Here is a 22,377-nt window from a genome sequence, read left to right as displayed (position 1 = left end):
TTTGTTACTTTAGGGTGAAAAACAAAAAATAGCTATACTAAAATCCACTAAGCATTTCGTGTATTTTTTCCTTTCGAATGCTTACTTCCGGCTGTAAAAAAACTTCCGGTCTTCAAATAATCACGTTTTTTATTACGTACATGAGAAATTAGACGTGGGAGATAAATGGTCTAAACACCATGACAACACTTGTATATGCTGTACATAGATGAAATTTCAAAGGTTACGGTTTCATACGGCACCTTATCATGTCACTAAATTGGTAAGTGACGAAAAAACTCCACTCGCATCACCGGTTTATATGAATAATATTGACCACTTAGCGCACAGGGGCATGAGGTACCATGTTGTAAAAAAAAATCCATAACATAATGTGATTACAGACACATGTCCTTGGCAGTATGTACACCAAATGCATACCTATCAGAGGGGAGGGGGGGGGCTCTGCATGCTGCTATGTATACTATATTTATTTATTTATAATATGACAAGGGGAACAACTGAATACCTGGTAAATACCTGGCTCTAAAATGTGTTCCGACAAACAGGTTTGGTGCACTATGAGTTACAGGAATAATGTCTGGTAATGAAGAAGTATAAATTCTTTTTGAGGACCCGATCAAGAATCTAACTCGAGGCTTCATCGTGATAACGAGTTAGCCAAAGAAGGAGGCTTTGATGGAATGTATTTAAGATTTTGTATAAGAAGCCTGTCATTTTACAGCTAATATAAATTTAAGGCAAAGCTTCATAAGAGCGCAGCTACATGGAAAAAAATGTAAATATAGTTAGGATTATAATCTCTGAACGAGATTAAAACAGTTTAAACTTGTAGTCCAATCATTGATTTCTAAATATTCTGTATTGGAATGTATATGCTCACACAGGCGTGTTATGGTTAGTAAAGCTTCAAAGGCTGCTTAGAGAGCTGCGCTCTTATTAATGCATTAAGCTTTTAAAGTAAGGTATTTTGTTTTGAGTTACATGTAAAAAGATAAGGTATTTGGTTTTGGGTTACATGTAAAAAGATAAAGTATTTTGTTTTGAGTAACATGTAAAAAGAAAGGTATTTGGTTTTGAGTTACATGTATGACCAAATTATTTTATTTATGTTAGGAATGTTCCTTTGAAGAATGGAAAAGATGTGTTCTTTACTGAGGAAAGTTTCAACAAATTTAACAACTACACTACATTTGAAGAACGATTCCTCAAGCGGTTGGAGGATCATGAAGCTGTTAGTAGTAAGGGTGGTGACAATCTCACCAGTAGCTCCAAGGCGTCGGAACTGAAACAGGAATCACCCGCACCAGTGAGCATAAAAAAGGAACCAACTGTAATGCCAGTGCATTACAAAAAGCAGACCACTGATGACCGAAAGCAAAACAAATTCCCTAAGGAAGATAAAACTCCATCAAGGTAATCTAAAATTAGCAATTAATCTGATGTGAGTCTGATTGAGTCTAGCTGCAATGACGTAGCTCTAAACAAAGGACGACAGATTTCTGACAGATTGTCATCGTAAGAGCTACGAAATTTGTAATTAAATTCAACAATATCAAACATTTTTAACACAAAATGATTATTTTACATGTCCAATCATGTTTGTAAGCACATTTGAATGGCTCACATCTCTAACATGGCTCACTTGGCCACCACGTAGCTTCTCGTTAGAAAGACTCGCTCTCCAAATATGGCAACTAGTATCATATATAGAATGACTTACAAAGTTTTACTATGAAAGAAATATAATGTCATAGAGCTTTTAACATGAATTTTAAAAATTCCTTTTTGCTAAATTCCAAATACACTTTCATTTGTTCAGTTTCACAGTGGTTATTCTTAGTTTGTTGGCTTTTTTAAACTTTGAAACATTTTACCTGTTGAGTATTTCATTTCATCACGGTTTCTGGTAAATCAAGCATGGCGGCTTATTTGAACAGAATTATATGTATGTTATGTTACAGTTTGCCTTTGATTTTACCACTTATGGTTAATGAAACATTACAATCAAAAAGTTTGTGAACTGAATATTAATCATAGTTGTCAGAACAATACAGATACATGGATATTATCCAAAAAAATATATCTTTATCAGCATCAAAGTGCCCGATGTGGATCACGTCAGGGCTTGCAGGCAGAATATGATTATTCGTTCTAAATTGAGGCCAACTCTGAATTGTATCAGAAGTGTAACTTTGCTTTTCTTCTTTGCCTATATGACATTCAAATTAGTATCTTATTTAAATTTAGAATTAAATGGTCATTTATTATTTGATATATGATTGTATAAATATTATGTATAAATATTATGTATGAATTAAGTACATACATTAAGTGAAACACCAGGATTTGTTTTTATAGTTTGAAACTTGCTTCACATATCACCAAAGGGAGACTACCCCCACCAAGAAAGTCTTCTTTGTGCCATGCAGACCAGAAACTGTACTTGTCATTGTATAGTAAATATGGTGGTCATTCTCCTGCTGATCCGACGGAGGAAGAAATCACTGAACTCAACAAACTCAAGGTATTGTAGTTAGCTAGAGGTCTCTGTGATTTGGACGTAGCTAGCTAGGTCTCTATCAGAAAGTCATATCAGTATATCGTAGCCTGAGACAACGCCTCCTCAAGTCACCTATTTTATGCCTTTTGTCAGTTATGTGTCATCTATCTGTATGTCATACCACAAATCAAAACTGAACTTCATGACCCTGTGAACACATTTATGTGCACTTAATTGTTCCTGCACCAATCCTATAAGAAATTAGTCAAACTCGGAATGAAAGATCAATATGAGATTTTTATGGACAAATTGGTCATGATTTTTCTGGTCCACAGGAGCACTATTTGAGAATAGAAGCTTGAATTGTTTGTATCTATTCCCTGGTAACAGTTTCTTTGATGTAATACTGTATAGTTGATTATATTCACGAGGGTTTTAATTTCGCTAACTTCACGGATCCAATCGAAATCGTGAAATTTAATACCTCACGAAATTCATCAAAATTATGGTTTCACTTATTATAGCCTGTCGTAAGAATGGGAATTTTAAAAGGCTGGAAAGATAATTTGCGAAAAAAAACCAGCGAATAAGTCCAAAACAGTAAATTGTGAAATTTTTACACTTGAGGAATATAACAACTACACAGTACTTTGTATATAGAAATCTAAAGGTCATCAAGAGTTATTACTGGTGACTGTTAAGACCTCTAGTCCTTTTGTTTCACATTGTATACTACCATAAGAACATCACAATAGACTAAAAGATACTGTTGAAAAACATGTCTCATAATGTATTTTCAATCAAAATAAAGTGAAATGTTTGCGGCAAGAAAAATCACTCATAGATTGTATTTTACCCAAACAAATTGATTGCTTGATAAAACCGGATTACCCGGGTTATATTCTGTAGGTGCTACAGGTAGTGGTTACAAAGGAGCAGGAGGAATACCATGCTTACTCACAGTCATTGGCCAAAGCACTGGAGGGTGAATATCACTACATGGACTCAGCAGCCAAGAAGTACATGGAGGTAAGATGTCCTTATAACAATTAAACTTCAGTTAATTTGGGTTGTAAAATATCTTTTGTTTATAATTTCCCAAGATCATATACGTGTATATAGTTTCACCTTACATAAATTTTGGTCTCATTTGTATACTTCATATTGACAGATTTTTGTCTATATATTGTTAAACCAAATGTTAATCTCATTCAATTCTAACACAGCTCATCAAATACTAGTTTTGACCTCTGATTCTAGATTATTTGCAGATACTGTTAATAAGACCAACAATACAAATCAAGCTTGAATAATAATGGTAATGGATGTCATTTATTATCCCCCGCCCAACGAAGTTGGCGGGGGATATACAAATGGGTTCCGTCCGTCCGTCCGTCCGTCCGTCCGTACGAATGGTTTCCGGAGCATCCGTCCGTCCGTCCGTCCGTCCGTCCGTACGAATGGTTTCCGGAGCATAACTCTAAAACCAGTAGAGATATTTCCACGAAACTTCATACACACATTGGTCTTATGGTCTAGTAGTGCTTTTTGCTATTTTTAGGTTTACATTTTTGCATGTTTTCCGTAACCATGGAAACATTGCTGAAAATATCATATTTTTGTACCAGGTTCGTTTCCGGAGCATAACTCTAAAACCAGAAGAGATATTTCCATGAAACTTCATAGACACATTGGTCTTATGGTCTAGTAGTGCCTTTTGCTATTTTAAGGTTTTCACTTTTTGTACTTTTTTCTGTAACCATGGAAACATTGCTGAAAATGGCAGATTTTTGTGTAAGAATCGTTTCCGGAGCACAACTCTAAACCAGCAGAGATATTTCCATGAAACTTCATAGACACATTGTTCTTATGGTCTAGTAGTGCCTTTTGCTATTTTTAGGTTTTCATTTTTTGCACTTTTTCTGTAACCATGGAAACATTGCTGAAAATATCATATTTTTGTACCAGGTTCGTTTCCGCAGCATAACTGGAAAACCGGTTGAGATATATGCACGGAACTCCATAGGCACATTAGTCTTATGGTCTAGTAGTGCCTTTTGCTATTTTAAGGTTTTCACTTTTTGTACTTTTTTCTGTAACCATGGAAACATTGCTGAAAATGGCAGATTTTTGTGTAAGAATCGTTTCCGGAGCACAACTCTAAAACCAGCAGAGATATTTCCATGAAACTTCATAGACACATTGTTCTTATGGTCTAGTAGTGCCTTTTGCTATTTTTAGGTTTTCATTTTTTGCACTTTTTTCCGTAACCATGGAAACATTGCTGAAAATATCATATTTTTGTACCAGGTTCGTTTCCGCAGCATAACTGGAAAACCGGTTGAGATATATGCACGGAACTCCATAGGCACATTAGTCTTATGGTCTAGTAGTGCCTTTTGCTATTTTAAGGTTTTCACTTTTTGTACTTTTTTCTGTAACCATGGAAACATTGCTGAAAATATCATATTTTTGTAGCAGGTTCATTTCCGGAGCATAACTCTAAAACCAGCAGAGATATTTCCACGAAACTTCATAGACACATTCTTTTTATGGTCTAGTAGTACCTTTTGCTATTTTTAGGTTTTCATTTTTTGCACTTTTTCCGTTACCATGGAAACATTGCTGAAAATATCATGGTAAATGGTAAATGTTACTTTGCAAAACTCCACCCATCTTTGTGTATATAGTCTAATATAAATGTCAAGGCTGTATACATGATTCAACAATTGCAGCCCCGCTCTACTTGAATTATACTCCATCTTTCTTTAGCTAAACTTCCTTTTTCCTGTTTTTTTCCATACACATAAGTCTCCACAATCAAACTTACTTCAGCTTTGATATCTCCATTGGCGGGGGATCTGAATGACTATGTCCTTGTTGAAGCTTTATTCTACTACAGACTAGAGTCAGAAGTCTCATTTCTTAGAATACGAAATACAGTACCTGTTAATCAGTGTACTGTTTGGTCTTAATTTACAGTCTCGACTGTCTGCCCGACGTCACGAGGTGGAGACTTACCCCAGTCAGTACAATATTGTTAGTAGCTTCACCCTAAAAGGTACTGGCCAGGCTTCACAGCTCACCTACATCAAACCTCTCCTTCAACTGGTACGTACAAAAGAGTTTTAGACCACAATTATCAAGTTACAATCTGATGAAAAACAGCTGCTGTATTATTCTGTTAGCTCTTGTCTACTGTCTTGGCATAAAAGAAAGATAAAGAGTTCATGAAACCATGCAGAGGTAAAATATGATTTAATACGCATGTTTGGATTAAAATAATTTGATCAAGCTTGTGTGCTGTGTTTGAGGATACTCCTATGAACTTTGATTATTACTTTCTTTCTTTTTGCAGGGCTCAGTCCCTAAGATGATAATTCCCACAGTCACCTATGATAGACGACATCAGCTTCCTGTGGATACTGCTGCTGTCAGTCAGCAACATCCTGTCCGCTCCGACAAAAAGGTGGACACCAGCTGGAATCATGAGGTGAGCAGTTTACAGCAATAATAAACCTGTCATCTTTATTGCAATACATCAATGTTGAATATGTTTCCTTGTCAATACATAGGATATTCTTCTCTCATACAACTGCTTCAGATAAAAACTGTTTGTTTAAAAAAAAATAATGTTTTGAAAAGCAAAAGTTTTCATACAATATCAGAAAAAAATATTCAGCACTATGAAAGTCAATATTATGAAGACTGAAGTTATTTGAAATACTAGTACACATGCCTTTTATGACTGAAGACTATTTAAACATCCATATAGTTCATCTTGCAATATCTTGATAGATCTTGTTAACGACTTGGAATTTTTTCAGCAATGAGTAAGTTCTTATAATAATCTCAGTAAATGCTCCTGCATTACAGGCATGTAGTATGGATCAGAATGCTGAAATCCTTGCTGTCCAACATCGCAGCCATGTGGTGATATCGCCCGGAGCCCTGATGTGTCTAGTGGATAACCACACTCCTCACTACAGTAGGGACTGGGAACTGCCCTTCAGTGTCAAGGAGTATGATGTCATAGGTTAGTTACCTCCCCTGAGTATGATGTTTTAGGTTGGCTACCTCCTCTAAGTATGATGTTATAGGTTAGTAACCTCTCAGAGTATGATGTCATAGGTTGGTTACCTCCCCTGAGTATGATGTTATAGGTTGGTTACCTCTCAGAGTATGATGTCATAAGTTTGTTACCTCCCCTGAGTATGATGTCATAGGTTTGTTACCTCCCCTGAGTATGATGTTATAGGTTGGTTACCTCCTCTAAGTATGATGTTATAGGTTGGTTACCTCCCCTGAGTATGATGTTATAGGTTGGTTACGTCCCCTGAGTATGATGTTATAGGTTGGTTACCTCCCCTGAGTATGATGTTCTAGGTTGGTTACGTCCCCTGAGTATGATGTTATAGGTTGGTTATGTCCCCTGAGTATGATGTTTTATGTTGGCTACCTCCTCTTAGTATGATGTTATAGGTAAGTAACCTCTCAGAGTATGATGTCATACGTTGGTTACCTCCCCTGAGTATGATGTTTTGACATGTTTGGAATATCCCTCCAGTTTAAAGATGCTCCACCGCTGACAAATGGTATTTTTTAACTATCAAAAACAGAAGCAGACGATTTAGTATTTCTCTTCAGTTACAAAAGTTACTTACTTTACACCATTACCACCTTTGAAAAGTTTGAGCTTCTAATTTTACTTCAAGTTCAAAATATGAAAAATAATCAATTGCATCCCGAAAAAATTCTGTGGCACTATATCCTATATTGAATGAAGCACTGATTACGCATACACCAAAGGCAAAATTAATTATTTTATATTATTTTTTGTGTTAACTAGACCTATATATACACGATTAAACACCAATTATTGTTTAAATGATGAATATCATTTATGCTCTGTCGGCGGTGGAGCATCTTTAAGCAGAAATTATATAAAAAATCGTGTGTTGCAGAGGGAGAGAAGAAAGTAAGACATAGGATCGTGTATATTGACAAGCCATTTCCTACTTCAAACATGACAGAGAGAACCATGAATACCAAATTCTACAAGTTTCTTCTCCGCCACATTTTCTGTCCTCATCAGATAAAGGATCAGACTTTGGATAAACTCAGTACTAGTGTTGACTCTAAGGACAAAAGACAGAAAGAAGAAGAGAAAGAATCTATAAGCAAAAAAGCGACTACCTCAGAAGTTGACATCTTTGACATTAGAAAATCATCCATGGAAGATGTAGAAACCTTTGGAACATCAAGTTCGGATACTTTTCTAAAAAATAAGAAAGGTGAGAAAGGTGAGAAAGGCAGTCTCGAGAGTGATAGGAAGACACAAAGATTTCCTGTCAGGAAGTCTGCTTCAATGGATAAGGGAGGAAAAACATTGAGGGAAATAGACCAAGGTTCATTTGAATTGTTCAGTGACCAAACAACAGAAAATATTGAAACATTTGGTGTTGATACATCCATTTTGTGTAAATCTACAAATACTACACTAGATTCTAATGTAAAAAATAAGGAGACAAGAAGGAGCACTGAAGATGACACATCATTAACACCAGAATTAACTACTAGATTAGATGGTCCAGTTACACTGACAGGGCCTCTTCTGTCCACACAGATAGCGACCATGTCTGCTATAGGAACTACATCCAGTTCTGTCACCAACCTCACACAATCTACCATGGGAAATACCCATTCTAGTCAAGTCAAAACTAATAGCACAGAAAACTGTGTTACTTTGGAAAAGTCATTTGAAAAGACTGTTTCTATGGATACACCACAAGATCAGAGTGTTACTATGGATACACCACAAGATCAGAGTGTTTCTATGGATTCTCGACAAGACCAAAGTGTTTCTATGGATACTCCACAAGATCAGAGTGTTACTATAGATACTCCACAAGATCAGAGTGTTACTATGGATATTCCGCAAGATAAGACTGTTTCTATGGATATACCACAATATGAGAGTGTTACTACAGATATACCACAAGATCAGAGTGTTACTACAGATACACCACAAGATGAGAGTGTTACTATGGATGCACCACAAGATGAGGGTGTTACTATGGATACTCCACAAGATGAGAGTGTTACTATGGATACTCCACAAGATCAAAGTGTTTCTATTGAAACACCACAAGATAAAAATGGCATGGAATCACCAGAAAAAACAAAATCAGAAGATTGTAAAATGACTGATGAAGCATCTGGTGAGAGTCACCTCTGTCAGAAATTGGAGAAAGTGCCATATAATCTTATTCCAATAGATCTACCCGCTTATGCTCAAAAGACAACAGTTAATATGAATAATAACTCAAATATATCCATTGATGAAAAAGAACACACTATAATCACTGATGCTCCAGCCAGCCCTAATGCCATGGATACACCTTTTGGTCCAAACTCAGCTGATTGCATAGCAAGTCCCATGTCTGGACCTATAATAATTCCCATAAGTCCTGAGAAAACTTTCTGTTCTCCTGATGTAAAAACTTGTGTTATAATTCCATTAGAGGTATCTGGAACCAGTCCTAACAGTTCAGGGATTAGTCAGGATGCAAAACAAGTTATCAACAGTTCATCACCGCGGCAGAGACAGGTAAAACGTAAGATCTGTAGGACTGCTAACTCTTCTTTCTTGAGTGACCCAGATAGTGATGAGGAAAAACTAATGATAGATGTGTCATCACTGGAAGAAAGTGACGACACAGACGTTTGTTCTTCCAAAAAGCGCCAAGATGGCACATCAGAACTCGCATCAAAAGATACTAATGTCACAGAAAACAATTATGTGGAAAGAAATAGCTCGTTTTATGATAAATCTATAAAAAAGGATGGCAGGAGATCAACAAGGGTCACAAGGTCAAGACAGTCACTTGACACAATAATGGCACAGATGAAAAACTCTTCATCAGATAAAGAGAAACAACAGTTAACAGATGACATGACATCTCAAAAAATAGATAAAACTATGAGTGACAATCTAAGTTGTCAGGAAAAGGAGGTCTTGGGGAGACGAACAAGGTCAAAAAGTGAAGTCAGTCTCGTATCAGTAGCTGTTGAGAAAAGGTCTGGAATAATCTCTGGTGATATAACTGTTTCAACACTCGACAAAGCAAAGAAAGAAAGTGACTCTGACTCATGTGTTTCAATGGATGTTGATGTCAAAAGTCAAGGTTATAAAGTCAGAAGGAGGTCAACTAGACTCTCCACAGGAAGTAGTTCCAGTTACTCTGAGGTCAAGGACACTGACAGTACAGTAATAATGGATTCCAAGGTCCCTGTGACTAGGAAAAGGGGGCGCTCAACAAAGTCACAAACAGCACAACTTCCTGAACCACCTGCTGAAAAGGAAGAATCAAGGTGAGATAATTCCTAGAGTTCATTGTATCAAGTTACATTTCACTTTACAAATGTAAATTTGTATATTATCTGTAAAGTAGATGTACTAATCAAGCCATCCTATCACTTTTACAGACTTCAGCAAAAATCTGCAGAAACTGATGCTACTATGACAAGTAAGTAACATACTGACAGGGTAAGTATATGAGCTCTATCTAAAAAAGGTAAAAAATGGCAGATATACATTGATTACCAAAGAAAATAGAACTAACAGTATTATATTAAGCATTCAGATATAAATCAAATTATGCAGATGGTAAGTATAATGACAAATATACATACACACATGTATTACTGAATTATATGCTGTTATTTCCGATCAGTGGTAGTTTTTGACAATTTTCAAAAAAATAATAAGTTTTTAGGTCATCTGACCCGAAGGGTCAGGATGACCTATAGTCATCATGCACCGTCCGTCGGTGTCCGCCGTCCGCCGTGCGTAAACTTTTCATTCAAACGACTTCTTCTCAATAACCATAAGGCCTAAAGTACTCATATTTGGCCTGTAGCATGCTGGGATGAAGGGCTACCAAAGTTGTGAAAATTTATGACCTTGACCTACTTTCAAGGTCACAGGGCTCAAATAGGCTGAAATCTTTGAACGACTTCTTCTCAATAACTGTAAGGCTCAGAGTACTCATATTTGGCCTGTGGAATGCTGGGATGAAGCGCTACCAAAGTTGTGAAAAGGAATTACCTTGACTTACTTTCAAGGTCACAGGGGTCAAATAGGCTAAAATCTTTGAACGACTTCTTCTCAATAACCATAAGGCCCAGAGTACTCATATTTTGCCTGTAGCATGCTGGGATTAAGGACTACCAAAGTTGTGAAAATTAATGACCTTGACCTACTTTCAAGGTCACAGGGGTCAAATAGGCTGAAATCTTTGAACGACTTCTTCTCAATAACTGTAAGGCCCAGAGTACTCATATTTGGCCTGTAGCATGCTGGGATGAAGGGCTACCAAAGTTGTGAAAATTAATGACCTAGACCTACTTTCAAGGTCACAGGGGTCAAATAGGCTCAAATCTTTGAACGACTTCTTCTCAATAGCCATAAGGCTCAGAGTACTCATATTTAGCCCGTAGCATGCTGGGATGAAGCGCTACAAAAGTTTTGAAAAGGAATTACCTTGACTTACTTTCAAGGTCACAGGGGTCAAAAAGGCTAAAATCTTTGAACGACTTCTTCTCAATAACCATAAGGCCCAGAGTACTCATATTTTGCCTGTAGCATGCTGGGATTAAGGACTACCAAAGTTGTGAAAATTAATGACCTTGACCTACTTTCAAGGTCACAGGGGTCAAATAGGCTCAAATCTTTGAACGACTTCTTCTCAATAACTGTAAGGCCCAGAGTACTCATATTTGGCCTGTAGCATGCTGGGATGTAGGGCTACCAAAGTTGTGAACATTATTGACCTGGACCTACTTTTAAGGTCACAGGGGTCAAATAGGCTCAAATCTTTGAACGACTTCTTCTCAATAGCCATAAGGCCCAGAGAACTCATATTTGGCCCGTAGCATGCTGGGATGAAGAGCTACAAAAGTTGTGAAAATTAATGACCTTGGCCTACTTTCAAGGTCACAGGGGGTCAAAAAGGCTAAAATCTTTGAACGACTTCTTCTCAATAACCATAAGGCTCAGAGTACTCATATTTGGCCTGTAGCATGCTGGGATTAAGGACTACCAAAGTTGTGAAAATTAATGACCTTGACCTACTTTCAAGGTCACAGGGGTCAAATAGGCTCAAATCTTTGAACGACTTCTTCTCAATAACTGTAAGGCTCAGAGTACTCATATTTGGCCTGTAGCATGCTGGGGTGAAGAGCTACAAAAGTTGTGAAAAGGAATTACCTTGACTTACTTTCAAGGTCACAGGGGTCAAAAAGGCTAAAAACTTTGAACGACTTCTTCTCTATAACCATGAGGCTCAGAGTACTCATATTTGGCCTGTAGTATGCAGGGATGAAGGGCTACCAAAGTTGTGAAAATTTATGACCTTGACCTACTTTCAAGGTCACAGGGGTTAAATAGGCTTAAATCTTTGAACGACTTCTCAATAACTGTAAGGCTCAGAGTACTTATATTTGGCCTGTAGCATGCTGGGATAAAGAGTTACCAAAGTTATGAAGATGAATGACTTTGACCTGCTGTCAAGGTCACAAGGGTAAAAAAAGGCTAAAATCTTTGAACGTTTTCTACTTAATAACCGTAAGGCCCAGAGTACTCATATTTCACTTGTTTCATGCTGTATTGAAGGCCTACTAAAGGTGTGAAAATGGATTACCTTGACTTATTTTCTAGGTCACAGGGGTCAAATAGGCTCAATTCTTTGAATGACTTCTTGTAACTAACCGAAAGGTCCAGGGTACTCATATTTGGCCTGTGGCATGCTGGGATGAAGGGTTACCAAAGTTATTGAAATGAATGACCTTGACTTTCTTTCAAGGTCAGGGGTCAATTAGGCTAATATCTTGAATTTTGAACTTCTTCTCAAATTCTGCCAGTGTGATTTAGCTGATACTTGCATATGAAATGATCCTTGTCATGGTCCTGACCAAGTGTTTTTATATTTCATGTTGATCTGAAATCCAAGGTGGCCACCACTCCCGCCATCTTGAAAATATATTTTGAACTTATTCTTAAGTTCTTCCAGTGCGATTTTGCTGGAACTTGTCTGAATAATTTTAAGGATACTGACATTGTCCCAACAAAGTGTTGTTGTTTGACGGGTTGACCCGAAAACCAAGATGGCCACCAAAGCTGCCATCTTGAAAACACATTTTGAACTTCTTCTAAAGTTCTACCCATGCAGTTTGACTGAAACTTGCATGAAATGATCCTTACATTGTCATGACCAAGTGTTTTTATTTTTTAACCATGACACCATATATCTAATTAATTCCCTATACAGCTATTGCCAAGGTAGTCAGATGACCGTTAAGGCCCTTGGGCCTCTTGTTCACCAAAGTGTGAATGTTGATTGCTAAGCCCTCTCCAAGAGTTAGACATAATATATCATGTCCAGATTCCATATTGAGATAGACTGTCTCAGAGCCATTCTAATATGATTGATAATTTCTCTAGGCGAAGTGCCCGTCCCTGTGAAGAAGAGGAGAGGCAGACCACCTAAACAGAAAGGTAAATCAGACAGTCATTTTGTATAGCTGTGTACGTATCACAATGTGAGTAAACTCAGTGGTGGATAAATTTAATGTTAGAGGACGTTAATTATATAGATTTTTGATGCTGTAAAACAGCATTCTTAGTTACGCTCGGCTAGCCTGTGCACATCAAAACAATGAAACCACTCCGCGACGAAAATTAAAAGTTGTTTTGTTCTTTTCACCTAACATTTGATGGTATGGAAAAATAAAACCCCAATATTCAAAACCACAGAAAATGAATTTGTACATACAAATACACCATGGATGGAGTGTTTGAAGTATTCAGTTGGGACTCTATGATATTTGTATTACTCAGAGAACACTGGTCTCCCGAAAATCACGAACAACGCCTTCTTCGCTGTCTTCCTCCGCGACAGACTTAAATCGGTGGATTTTGGATTGTGTGTGTTTATTTCAATTTTATGTAATTCATGCTACTGATCGATTATTGTAATCAAATGTTAGGAAGGTAACTGCAAAAGAAAGTTCTTATAACGCTTATAAAGATTTTTGTGTTGGTTGCATTGACGAACTATATCTGATGATATTATTGTGCAGTAAAAGTTAATAGTTTTGAGGACGAATTTCCTCTCTTGTTCTGTCACTGGAAGTTGTGTCTTTTGTTTATCGACAATTGCGTTATATTGAAATTGAAAAAGTACCAAATTTATCAACATAAACTTACAAAATATCATGATGATATAGATCTATGTACAAGCAACTTAAAGTGACAAATTAACTTATATTGCTGTGTAATGTACTGTAGCCTTATGAAGACTTGCTAAAGTCCGATGCATTGCATGAAGTTTTCTTGATGCTAGCGTTCTTATGAATTCGAAAGAAATTTGAGTGTTATAGGTAACCAAATAATGTACCCTTTATTTTACAATAGTACATGGCTATGATTTATTATTAGTCAAAAATCGGCAAAGCAAAACTCATGATAAAATGTTATGAACGATAATATGTCGCCAACCATTTACAGTAACTGTTAGGCTTACGAAGACTGGCTAAAGTCCGATACATTACATGAAACTTTCTTGATGTTAAAGAAATCCGGGTAATATACGTAATGAAATAATGTACCTTTTATTTGGTAAAAGTATCTGGCCATGATTTTATTAGCCCAAAAGTCGTCAAAGCAACTCATTTTGGTTTTCTAAAAAGGAAACCAAAACATATCAGGAAATGGTAATATTTCTAATGTAATATTTTCCCAAAAATATTTTTAAATGTTAAGTGGATATTAAGATATGGATATGCTAACTTATTAATTTTTTGTCTTTGAAAAGACATTGATGAAATTGATAATTTAGTAATTAATAAAGAATCACAAAAAATGATACTTAGATTCTGAACGGTTTCATTGGTGTTGGAATCGTTATTTCAGAAATAACTTAAATGTAAAATTTATTTCAGGTATTTCAGAAAAATGAGTTATTCAACTTATTGTTCTTGAAAAACTTTAAATGTCATAAAACAAATACGGTATACTATTACTATATTTTGTTAAACTCCGAAATTCAACACTGCACACTTATTATACTAAATTCAATATTTAAATGAAAAACCAATTTCTTTATTCCTTTGTTTGAGTCCTTCATTCACAGCATCTATGAGTGGCCTTGGTACTTTTTTTTTTTTTTTTTTTTTTTTTAAAGTTATTGATCATCTCAACCAGTTGAATAATCTCCATTTTACACCTTTGACCTGAGCATTTGTTTTATCCAAGTGATTGTAAGGAAACATATCCCTGTATACAGATTATACAATCTGGTGTTTTCTCTCAAAAACAAAGAAAATAACATCACCACAAGAGTAGATAACTCTGCAGAGTAATAAAACAGACGACTAAGTGTTTAATTGTTTTCTGTGGTCCATTAGTGAATATTAAATAAACATGAATTTTAATGAACATAGTGATTATCAGGTGTAAAGGCCTAGTAGTACTTTGTTTGTCTGGAAGAATCAGTGGCAAAACTTTTCTTACAGTTGAAGTAGGGAAAAATGCAGACACGTCTAGCAATGCTGGAACAGAAATTGAGATAAAACAGGAGAGTATTGGAAATTCCAGCAAATCATCTGTCCAGGAAGGGTCAAAGGTCAAAGCCTCCACTGTAAAATCTACTCGAAGGAAGTCTACAGAGAAAGATCATGCCAGTAGGGTGATACCAAAAATGGTAGCAACTCTGATTCCAAAGTCAGGTAACAGACTTCCTTATTACTTCTGGCAGGTTTCAACATACACAGAGTTATGTTTTAGCAGGTTACAGTTCTGTACAAACACAACAATGGCATTTAATGTTATAGGGTTATTACAATGTACCTTGACCAAACCACTATGTGTAAATATGTTTCTGTGACAAAAAGCTCAACTTCTTTTAAATGATACTATATGTTTCCTCATGGTCATGTACAACCTCTTGTTTCATATATATATAACACCAATAACCTCATGTTCTTCCTGGCAGTTCAAGCCAAAGACATCAGCTATATTGGTTAGCAGGACCATGTTGATGTAGTACCACATCAACTTGGTGAACAGTGTACAAGACATGAAAAAAATCATAAAATTCATTAGTTGCTGAAATCACTGTTTGAATAATGTTTGTGGGACAAGTGGATACTTTCTGGTTTTAAAGTGTTCTCCATTAATGATGCAGAAGAAACTATTTGCAAAAAACCATCAGTGGCAGAAAAGAGTGCCGGCCCAAAGACAGGAACAAGGAGAGCCAGTGCTAAAGTCAGCACATTTGACTCCATTCTGAAGGGCATGCAGAATATGTTACATACACCAGATCAAAATGTTAAAGGTTAGTGACAAATATTTTTACATGTATGTAGTGTTTGATTCATATTTAATATCAAAAACATTTTTAAACACAATATGACACTTTCAGTACTATGAGATAAAGATACTGATGTATACATCTGAATACTGCTAACCAATTTTATATAAATTTCACGAATGATTAGAAACTGAAATGATTAATTGTCTGTAAAATACTCTGTGCACTGACGCGAAAAACTAAATTGCCAAAAAAAATCTCCTAAGGCATGGAAACACAAAATAAAGCTGATTTACAGTACTTCAGCTTCATTAAGAACATACATGTTTGGATTTTCCAGAAAGTCAATCTCAGACACAAGAAACAAGCTCCTCCACTTTCCTTCAGCCTGATAGTAAGTCTAACGTTTCGTATCACCTGTGGTCACTCGGGGGCTTCCAGGTCGTGGTCAGATGTGGTTACCATGGTACCGTCCGTGATAATGTCCAGAAGGTCAGTATACAGAATAGTATTGATGTAATTCTTACTTGTATGAATTTGTAAGATACGGTATTGAGAAAGTCTACCGCCTCTGTGGTGTATATTGGAAAAACTGCATTCAGTATATGACGCAGAAAGTGAAGACTGTTTATCAAACCTGTTACTAACATCATCATTGTTAAATTACTCAGATAAATTAAATTTTCTTTGTATCCAATCATGAAAACCATGTGATCAAGTTTATACAATCATCATCCCTACCCTAGCCTTCCGCAACATTATGGTGATCATGTCTGATCAAAATGACAAACATTTATGTATTTGATGCTTTTGTTTCTTCCTACTCTCACCTCTTCGATATTCTGTAGATTTATGCTATAGCTGCTGGTTTGTGTTGCTATTAGATGCTGCCCCATATATATATGTAATCCTAGCTCTACATGTTACAGTTATCAAAAGTACATTTATGTACTAAGATGGAATATCAGTCATCGGAGGGCCTTGAGCAGACCACACCTAGTGAGGCCTGTAGAACTTGGATATCTGGATATATACGACCTCAATGTAAAATTCTTAGAGGTATGTACCAGCTATTAGAGTTATCTCCCCTTACAAGTGGTTACTATTACAGTAGTAGAAAAATGAAGTACTCGCCTCTTTTACAACCAGAGTATGTTTTACTTCAGATAATAAAAGTATGTAATTTTCACTAATAATGTAATTGAATCACCTTTTGAAGTTTCTGATCTACATATTACTTATTCATTACTGTGTCAAACAAAGTGTGAAATTGCAAAATTTGTTTTGGTTCAGATCAAAAACAATTAAACTATGATAAATAACACTGATGATATTGTTAATGATGTGATGTTAACGTTGATATTGTTGATATTACCAGCTCGTATTGATCCACTCAAGTCAGAGCTCATCGCCTTGGAGGATATCAACCTTACTCAGCTAATAGCATCACAGCAAACAATCAGGTATGTAACAATTGAGGTGATTGGCTCACAGAAAACAATCAGGTATGTAACAATATAGGTGATTGGCGGACAGGAAACAATCAGGTATGTAACAATGGAGGTGATTGGCTCATAGGGCACATTTCTTAGGTATGTAGTAATGAAGGTGATTGACTCAAAGGAGACATTCAGGTATGTAACAATGGACTTGTTTGGCCAGCTAATATGATTAACTGTATATGAATTTGTATTCCTCAAGGATGAGGAGGGTTTCATGAATTTCACCTTCTATCAGTTATGAAAATTAAATACTACTCTAGCTCAAATAGCACTCACTTGGTCTATAATCAGTCAGATTGAAATGCAGATTGTATCAAGGATTAGTATAGGCGACCTTTTGATTTGATTAAAAAAGTCTCAAATTTAGCTGTAAATATTATATGCTGCATAAATTTTAGATAGCACATTTCATTTTGATTATCATGAGAATGTTTTTTCAATTTTCCTTTTTAGGCCTGGAGAAGTCTTCCTCATGCTCCAAAACATTTTCCACAAGCTGCATCTGTAAGTGTAAAAATAGATTTGAGTGCATGCTATACCTTTTTCATACCCATTTTATGAGTCCAAATATCTTAATGAATGGGAAAAAAATGAAAAACTAAAACCCTTGGTTTCTAAATTCATTATGCTTCTACTAAAATGTATTTGACAGTATTTATAGGACTAATTTGGTTTCCAGACAGCCTCCTGGCCAGTACCTCCTACACCATAGTGCGGGGGATAAAAACTGTAACATCAAGAAAAGTACAGACAAGAAGAAACGGTGAGTATAAAACATATACAATGAGTACGCCTGCTTGTGTTGTCTGTCAGTTTATCTACAAGCTATATTAACCAATATTTTACCATTGGCTTGTAAAGTGTCTACCCATCCAAGGACCAGGGCTTTGGTTAAAGAACATACCCTCCATAGAATTCTCTCGGTAAATTAGGAGGAAGCAATAGTGAGCAAATAACCACATATAGAAATGATCAGAGGTTCAGATATTTAGTGGATAGTCCTACATATGTACAAATAGCTTCCTAAAGACACACATGAAACTATTACTGCTCATGGGTTCAAGTCCTCAGGAGGTAGAATTAGGGAATCAACTTAAACATTTCAATAACCTTGATGGATAATGAAGTAGCTACATGTATCTATGACCTCTTATATTGATTTTTGTAGGGGATCGTATGACCTACATTTCCAGCACTTTGGCTTCATGGCGTCCAACACGTCCCGTAGAAGTGTGCAGTGGCTGCCTGTCGACCCTGCTATCATCTTACCTAGTCACCTCACCAAAGGCAGAATACCTGCCACGTTTGAACCTGCTGGTATGTAGGACTTTCCTATTATTCTAAGGACCTGGAATGTCCTATTGAGTATGTCCTCTCAGTGCCAGGAATTGACCCCTATTGAATCTGTCCTCTAAGGGCAAAGAATTGATCCCAATTGAGTCTTGTCCTCTCAGGACCAGGAATTGACCCCTATTGAGTATGTACTCTCAGGGCCAGGAATTGACCCCTATTGAATCTGTCCTCTAAGGGCAAAGAATTGATCCCAATTGAGTCTTGTCTTCTCAGGACCAGGAATTGACCCCTATTGAGTATGTACTCTCAGGGCCAGGAATTGACCCCTGTTGTGTCTGTCCTCTCAGGGCCAGGAATTAATCCCAATCGAGTCTGTCCACTCAGGACCAGGAATTGACCTCTAATATGTCTGTCCTCTCAGGGCCAGGAATTGACCCCTATTTAGTCTGTCCTCTCAGGGCCAGGAATTTATCCCAATTGAGTCTGTCATCACAATTGAGTCTGTCCTCTTAGGGCCAGGAATTGACCCCCATTTAGTCTGTCCTCTCAGAGTCAGGAATCAAACCCTATTGAGTCTGTCCTCTTAGAGTCAGGAATCAAACCCCATTGAGTGTGTCCTTTCAGAGTCAGGAATTGACCCCTATTGAGTCTGTCCTCTCAGGGCCAGGAATTTACCCCTATTTAGTCTGTCCTCTCAGGGCCAGGAATTTACCCCTATTTAGTCTGTCCTCTCAGGGCCAGGAATTGACCCCTATTGAGTCTGTCCTCTCAGAGTCAGGAATTGACCCCTATTGAGTCTGTCCTCTCAGGCCCAGGAATTGACCCCTATTGAGTCTGTCCTCAGTCAGGAATTGACCCCTATTGGGTCTGTCCTCTCAGGACCAGGAATTGACCCCTATTGAATCTGTCCTCTCAGGGCAAAGAATTGATCCCAATTGAGTCTTGTCCTCTCAGGACCAGGAATTGACCCCTATTGAGTATGTACTCTCAGGGCCAGGAATTGACCCCTGTTGTGTCTGTCCTCTCAGGGCCAGGAATTAATCCCAATCGAGTCTGTCCACTCAGGACCAGGAATTGACCTCTAATATGTCTGTCCTCTCAGGGCCAGGAATTGACCCCTATTTAGTCTGTCCTCTCAGGGCCAGGAATTTATCCCAATTGAGTCTGTCATCACAATTGAGTCTGTCCTCTTAGGGCCAGGAATTGACCCCCATTTAGTCTGTCCTCTCAGAGTCAGGAATCAAACCCTATTGAGTCTGTCCTCTTAGAGTCAGGAATCAAACCCCATTGAGTGTGTCCTTTCAGAGTCAGGAATTGACCCCTATTGAGTCTGTCCTCTCAGGGCCAGGAATTGACCCCTATTGAGTCTGTCCTCTCAGGGTCAGGAATTGACCCCTATTGAGTCTGTCCTCTCAGGGCCAGTAATTGACCCCTATTGAGTCTGTTCTCTCAGAGCCAGGAATCGACCCCTATTGCGTCTGTCCTCAGTCAGGAATTGACCCCTATTTAGTCTGTCCTCTCAGAGTCAGGAATTGACCCCTATTGAGTCTGTCCTCTCAGAGTCAGGAATTGACCCCTATTGAGTCTGTCCTCTCAGGGCCAGGAATTGACCCCTATTTAGTCTGTCCTCTCAGAGTCAGGAATTGACCCCTATTGAGTCTGTCCTCTCAGAGTCAGGAATTGACCCCTATTGAGTCTGTCCTCAGTCAGGAATTGACCCCTATTGAGTCTGTCCTCTCAGGGCCAGGAATTGACCCCTATTGAGTCTGTCCTCAGTCAGGAATTGACCCCTATTGAGTCTGTCCTCTCAGGGCCAGGAATTGACCCCTATTTAGTCTGTCCTCTCAGAGTCAGGAATTGACCCCTATTGAGTCTGTCCTCAGTCAGGAATTGACCCCTATTGAGTCTGTCCTCTCAGGGCCAGGAATTGACCCCTATTGAGTCTGTCCTCAGTCAGAAATTGACCCCTATTGAGTCTGTCCTCTCAGGGCCAGGAATTGAATCCAATTGAGAATGTCCTATCAGGGCCAGGAAATTATCCAATTTGTATCTGTGATTTCAGGGTCACAATACAATCCTTAGTGGTCTATCTTGTCACAAGTTCATTCCTTTCAGTTAAGTTATAGTGGATTATAGATTAATCCTTTGAGAGTCTCCTGGTGCATGTTTTATATTTCATATTTACCTTCATATATGATATCTCATCCTTGCATATTACTGAGTTAGCTCCCTTGTTGGTAGTTATCCATTGTGACATCATTATGTTGTGAGCGCAATTCACACTGTTTTCTCCGAAAATTGTGACGTCGCAAACATGACGTAACAATAAATACCTATTTGCAAGAGCAGATAACTTTGTAATATGCAAATGCAGAATTGATTAAGAACATCAGTACCCACACCTTACGAAATCATATGTAGCTATTGGCTACCATATTATACTTTTCTTGTTCCAATACATTACCTTTGCAATAGATATCTTTAGGTATATTATTCTAATGCTTTCAAAAGTGTAACTTATTATTTTACTCTCTTCCTTTCAGACTTTACTATCCCACCCAAAAAGAACAAGGGGAAAAAGAAGAAAAAACAAAACAGAAAATAAAAAAATGATGCAAACAATCCATTGTGTCAGATTTTTCATTTTTTTGTTAACAAGGTAGCAGGGACTGTAGATTGAATGCAGAAAGTTATTGATCTAGCCATTTCTTTCTATCGTATTTCACTGCAAATACGTAAGACCCCCTAACCCAGAGAAGTTTTAAAGTCAAAAGTGGTGAGGTGGAGGAGGGGGCTTATCACAGATAACCAACATCGATCTATTATGCCTCCATCTTGGATTTTTGTACATCTGTCATTGTCATAAATGGTGTCAGTCAAATCAAACAATAGCAAGATGTTTTACTGTAGTTTTGATAGTGATAATAAAGCCATAAGAATGAAAGATCTCATAAAATTTTACAACAAATTATAGTATAAACAATATTGGCAGTAGACCTTGTGAGGGGTCTTTTTACGGTCATATACGGTACTAAGCCATTTACTGCAACAGATGGATCTTTATGTTACTACATTCCAAATTCTGGATTTTTTATTCCATGAACACTGTGAAGTCTATAAATGGGTTGTAACACCTAAGCCGATATTTTTTGGGGAAAACACCCATTTGAATGTCTTTTCAGTTTTACGTTAGAGATTAGGGCCAAATTCATAATTCCCTAAAAGATATTTTATTGAATCAATGATACTTGCAATAGCAATGTTTTTCGAAAGAATGGTTTTGTTTTGCAAGGTGGGATAAAGACGACACCATTTCTGTCAAGAAATTTTTTGAGTTACAATATTGGAGCTAGGTGGGCATATGACATTAAGACCCTTTGGCCTATTGTTTCTTCTCTTTCCATTGTAATCTTAGGGAAACTATATTTATCGATCCGAAAATGCAAATTACATGCTAAGGATTCAAGGGAAAATCATGCAATTCGAAGAAGATCTCTTTAAAACTACATCTTGAATAGTAGTAGCTATAAATCTTTTAAATATGTATCATAATTAAAGAAGCTTATTTCGGCATTCTTGTTTTGATCGATCCAAAAGCGCATTGTGCATATTAGGGATCAAGGGAAACCCGAAGATGCATTTTAAAAGAATGCTTAAGCAGTTTCTTGGAAAGGCGACACGGAAAACAGTTTGCGGAACTTTGACG

The 22,377-nt window shown here is 37.2% G+C and overlaps 1 protein-coding gene across 2 annotated transcripts; it reads left to right on the top strand.

Moving 5' to 3' along the window:
- Positions 1 to 90: 90 nt before the first annotated feature.
- On the top strand, positions 91 to 21,293 carry LOC138314797 (serine-rich adhesin for platelets-like). Of its 2 annotated transcripts, none has more exons than XM_069255348.1 (19): positions 91 to 262; positions 1,117 to 1,416; positions 2,362 to 2,527; positions 3,413 to 3,532; positions 5,486 to 5,614; positions 5,862 to 5,996; positions 6,380 to 6,539; positions 7,468 to 9,877; positions 9,992 to 10,032; positions 13,008 to 13,061; positions 15,080 to 15,292; positions 15,751 to 15,900; positions 16,217 to 16,368; positions 16,806 to 16,935; positions 17,255 to 17,339; positions 17,832 to 17,882; positions 18,058 to 18,141; positions 18,547 to 18,695; positions 21,215 to 21,293. In XM_069255348.1, the coding sequence occupies exons 1-19, from the start codon at positions 249 to 251 to the stop codon at positions 21,274 to 21,276; spliced, it is 4,605 nt and encodes a 1,534-aa protein (XP_069111449.1). In that variant the 5' UTR covers positions 91 to 248; the 3' UTR covers positions 21,277 to 21,293. The 2 variants fall into 2 exon arrangements, with proteins under 2 accessions (XP_069111449.1, XP_069111448.1); XM_069255347.1 differs by having other exon boundaries at positions 15,730 to 15,900.
- The last annotated feature ends 1,084 nt before the right edge of the window (positions 21,294 to 22,377 follow it).

Source organism: Argopecten irradians, chromosome 2 (assembly GCF_041381155.1).
Source record: "Argopecten irradians isolate NY chromosome 2, Ai_NY, whole genome shotgun sequence".
NCBI lineage: Eukaryota > Metazoa > Mollusca > Bivalvia > Pectinida > Pectinidae > Argopecten > Argopecten irradians.
The sequence above is the reverse complement of the archived record's forward strand: the minus strand, read 5'-3'. Positions and strand labels throughout refer to the sequence as shown.

Excerpts from the sequence above, each read along its gene's own strand:
- LOC138314797 (XM_069255347.1), top strand. Across the intron at positions 16,369-16,805 it reads TCCGTGATAATGTCCAGAAG|TTATCAAAAGTACATTTATG; the intron begins GTCAGTATACAG and ends TACATGTTACAG. Across the intron at positions 16,936-17,254 it reads TCAATGTAAAATTCTTAGAG|CTCGTATTGATCCACTCAAG; the intron begins GTATGTACCAGC and ends TGATATTACCAG.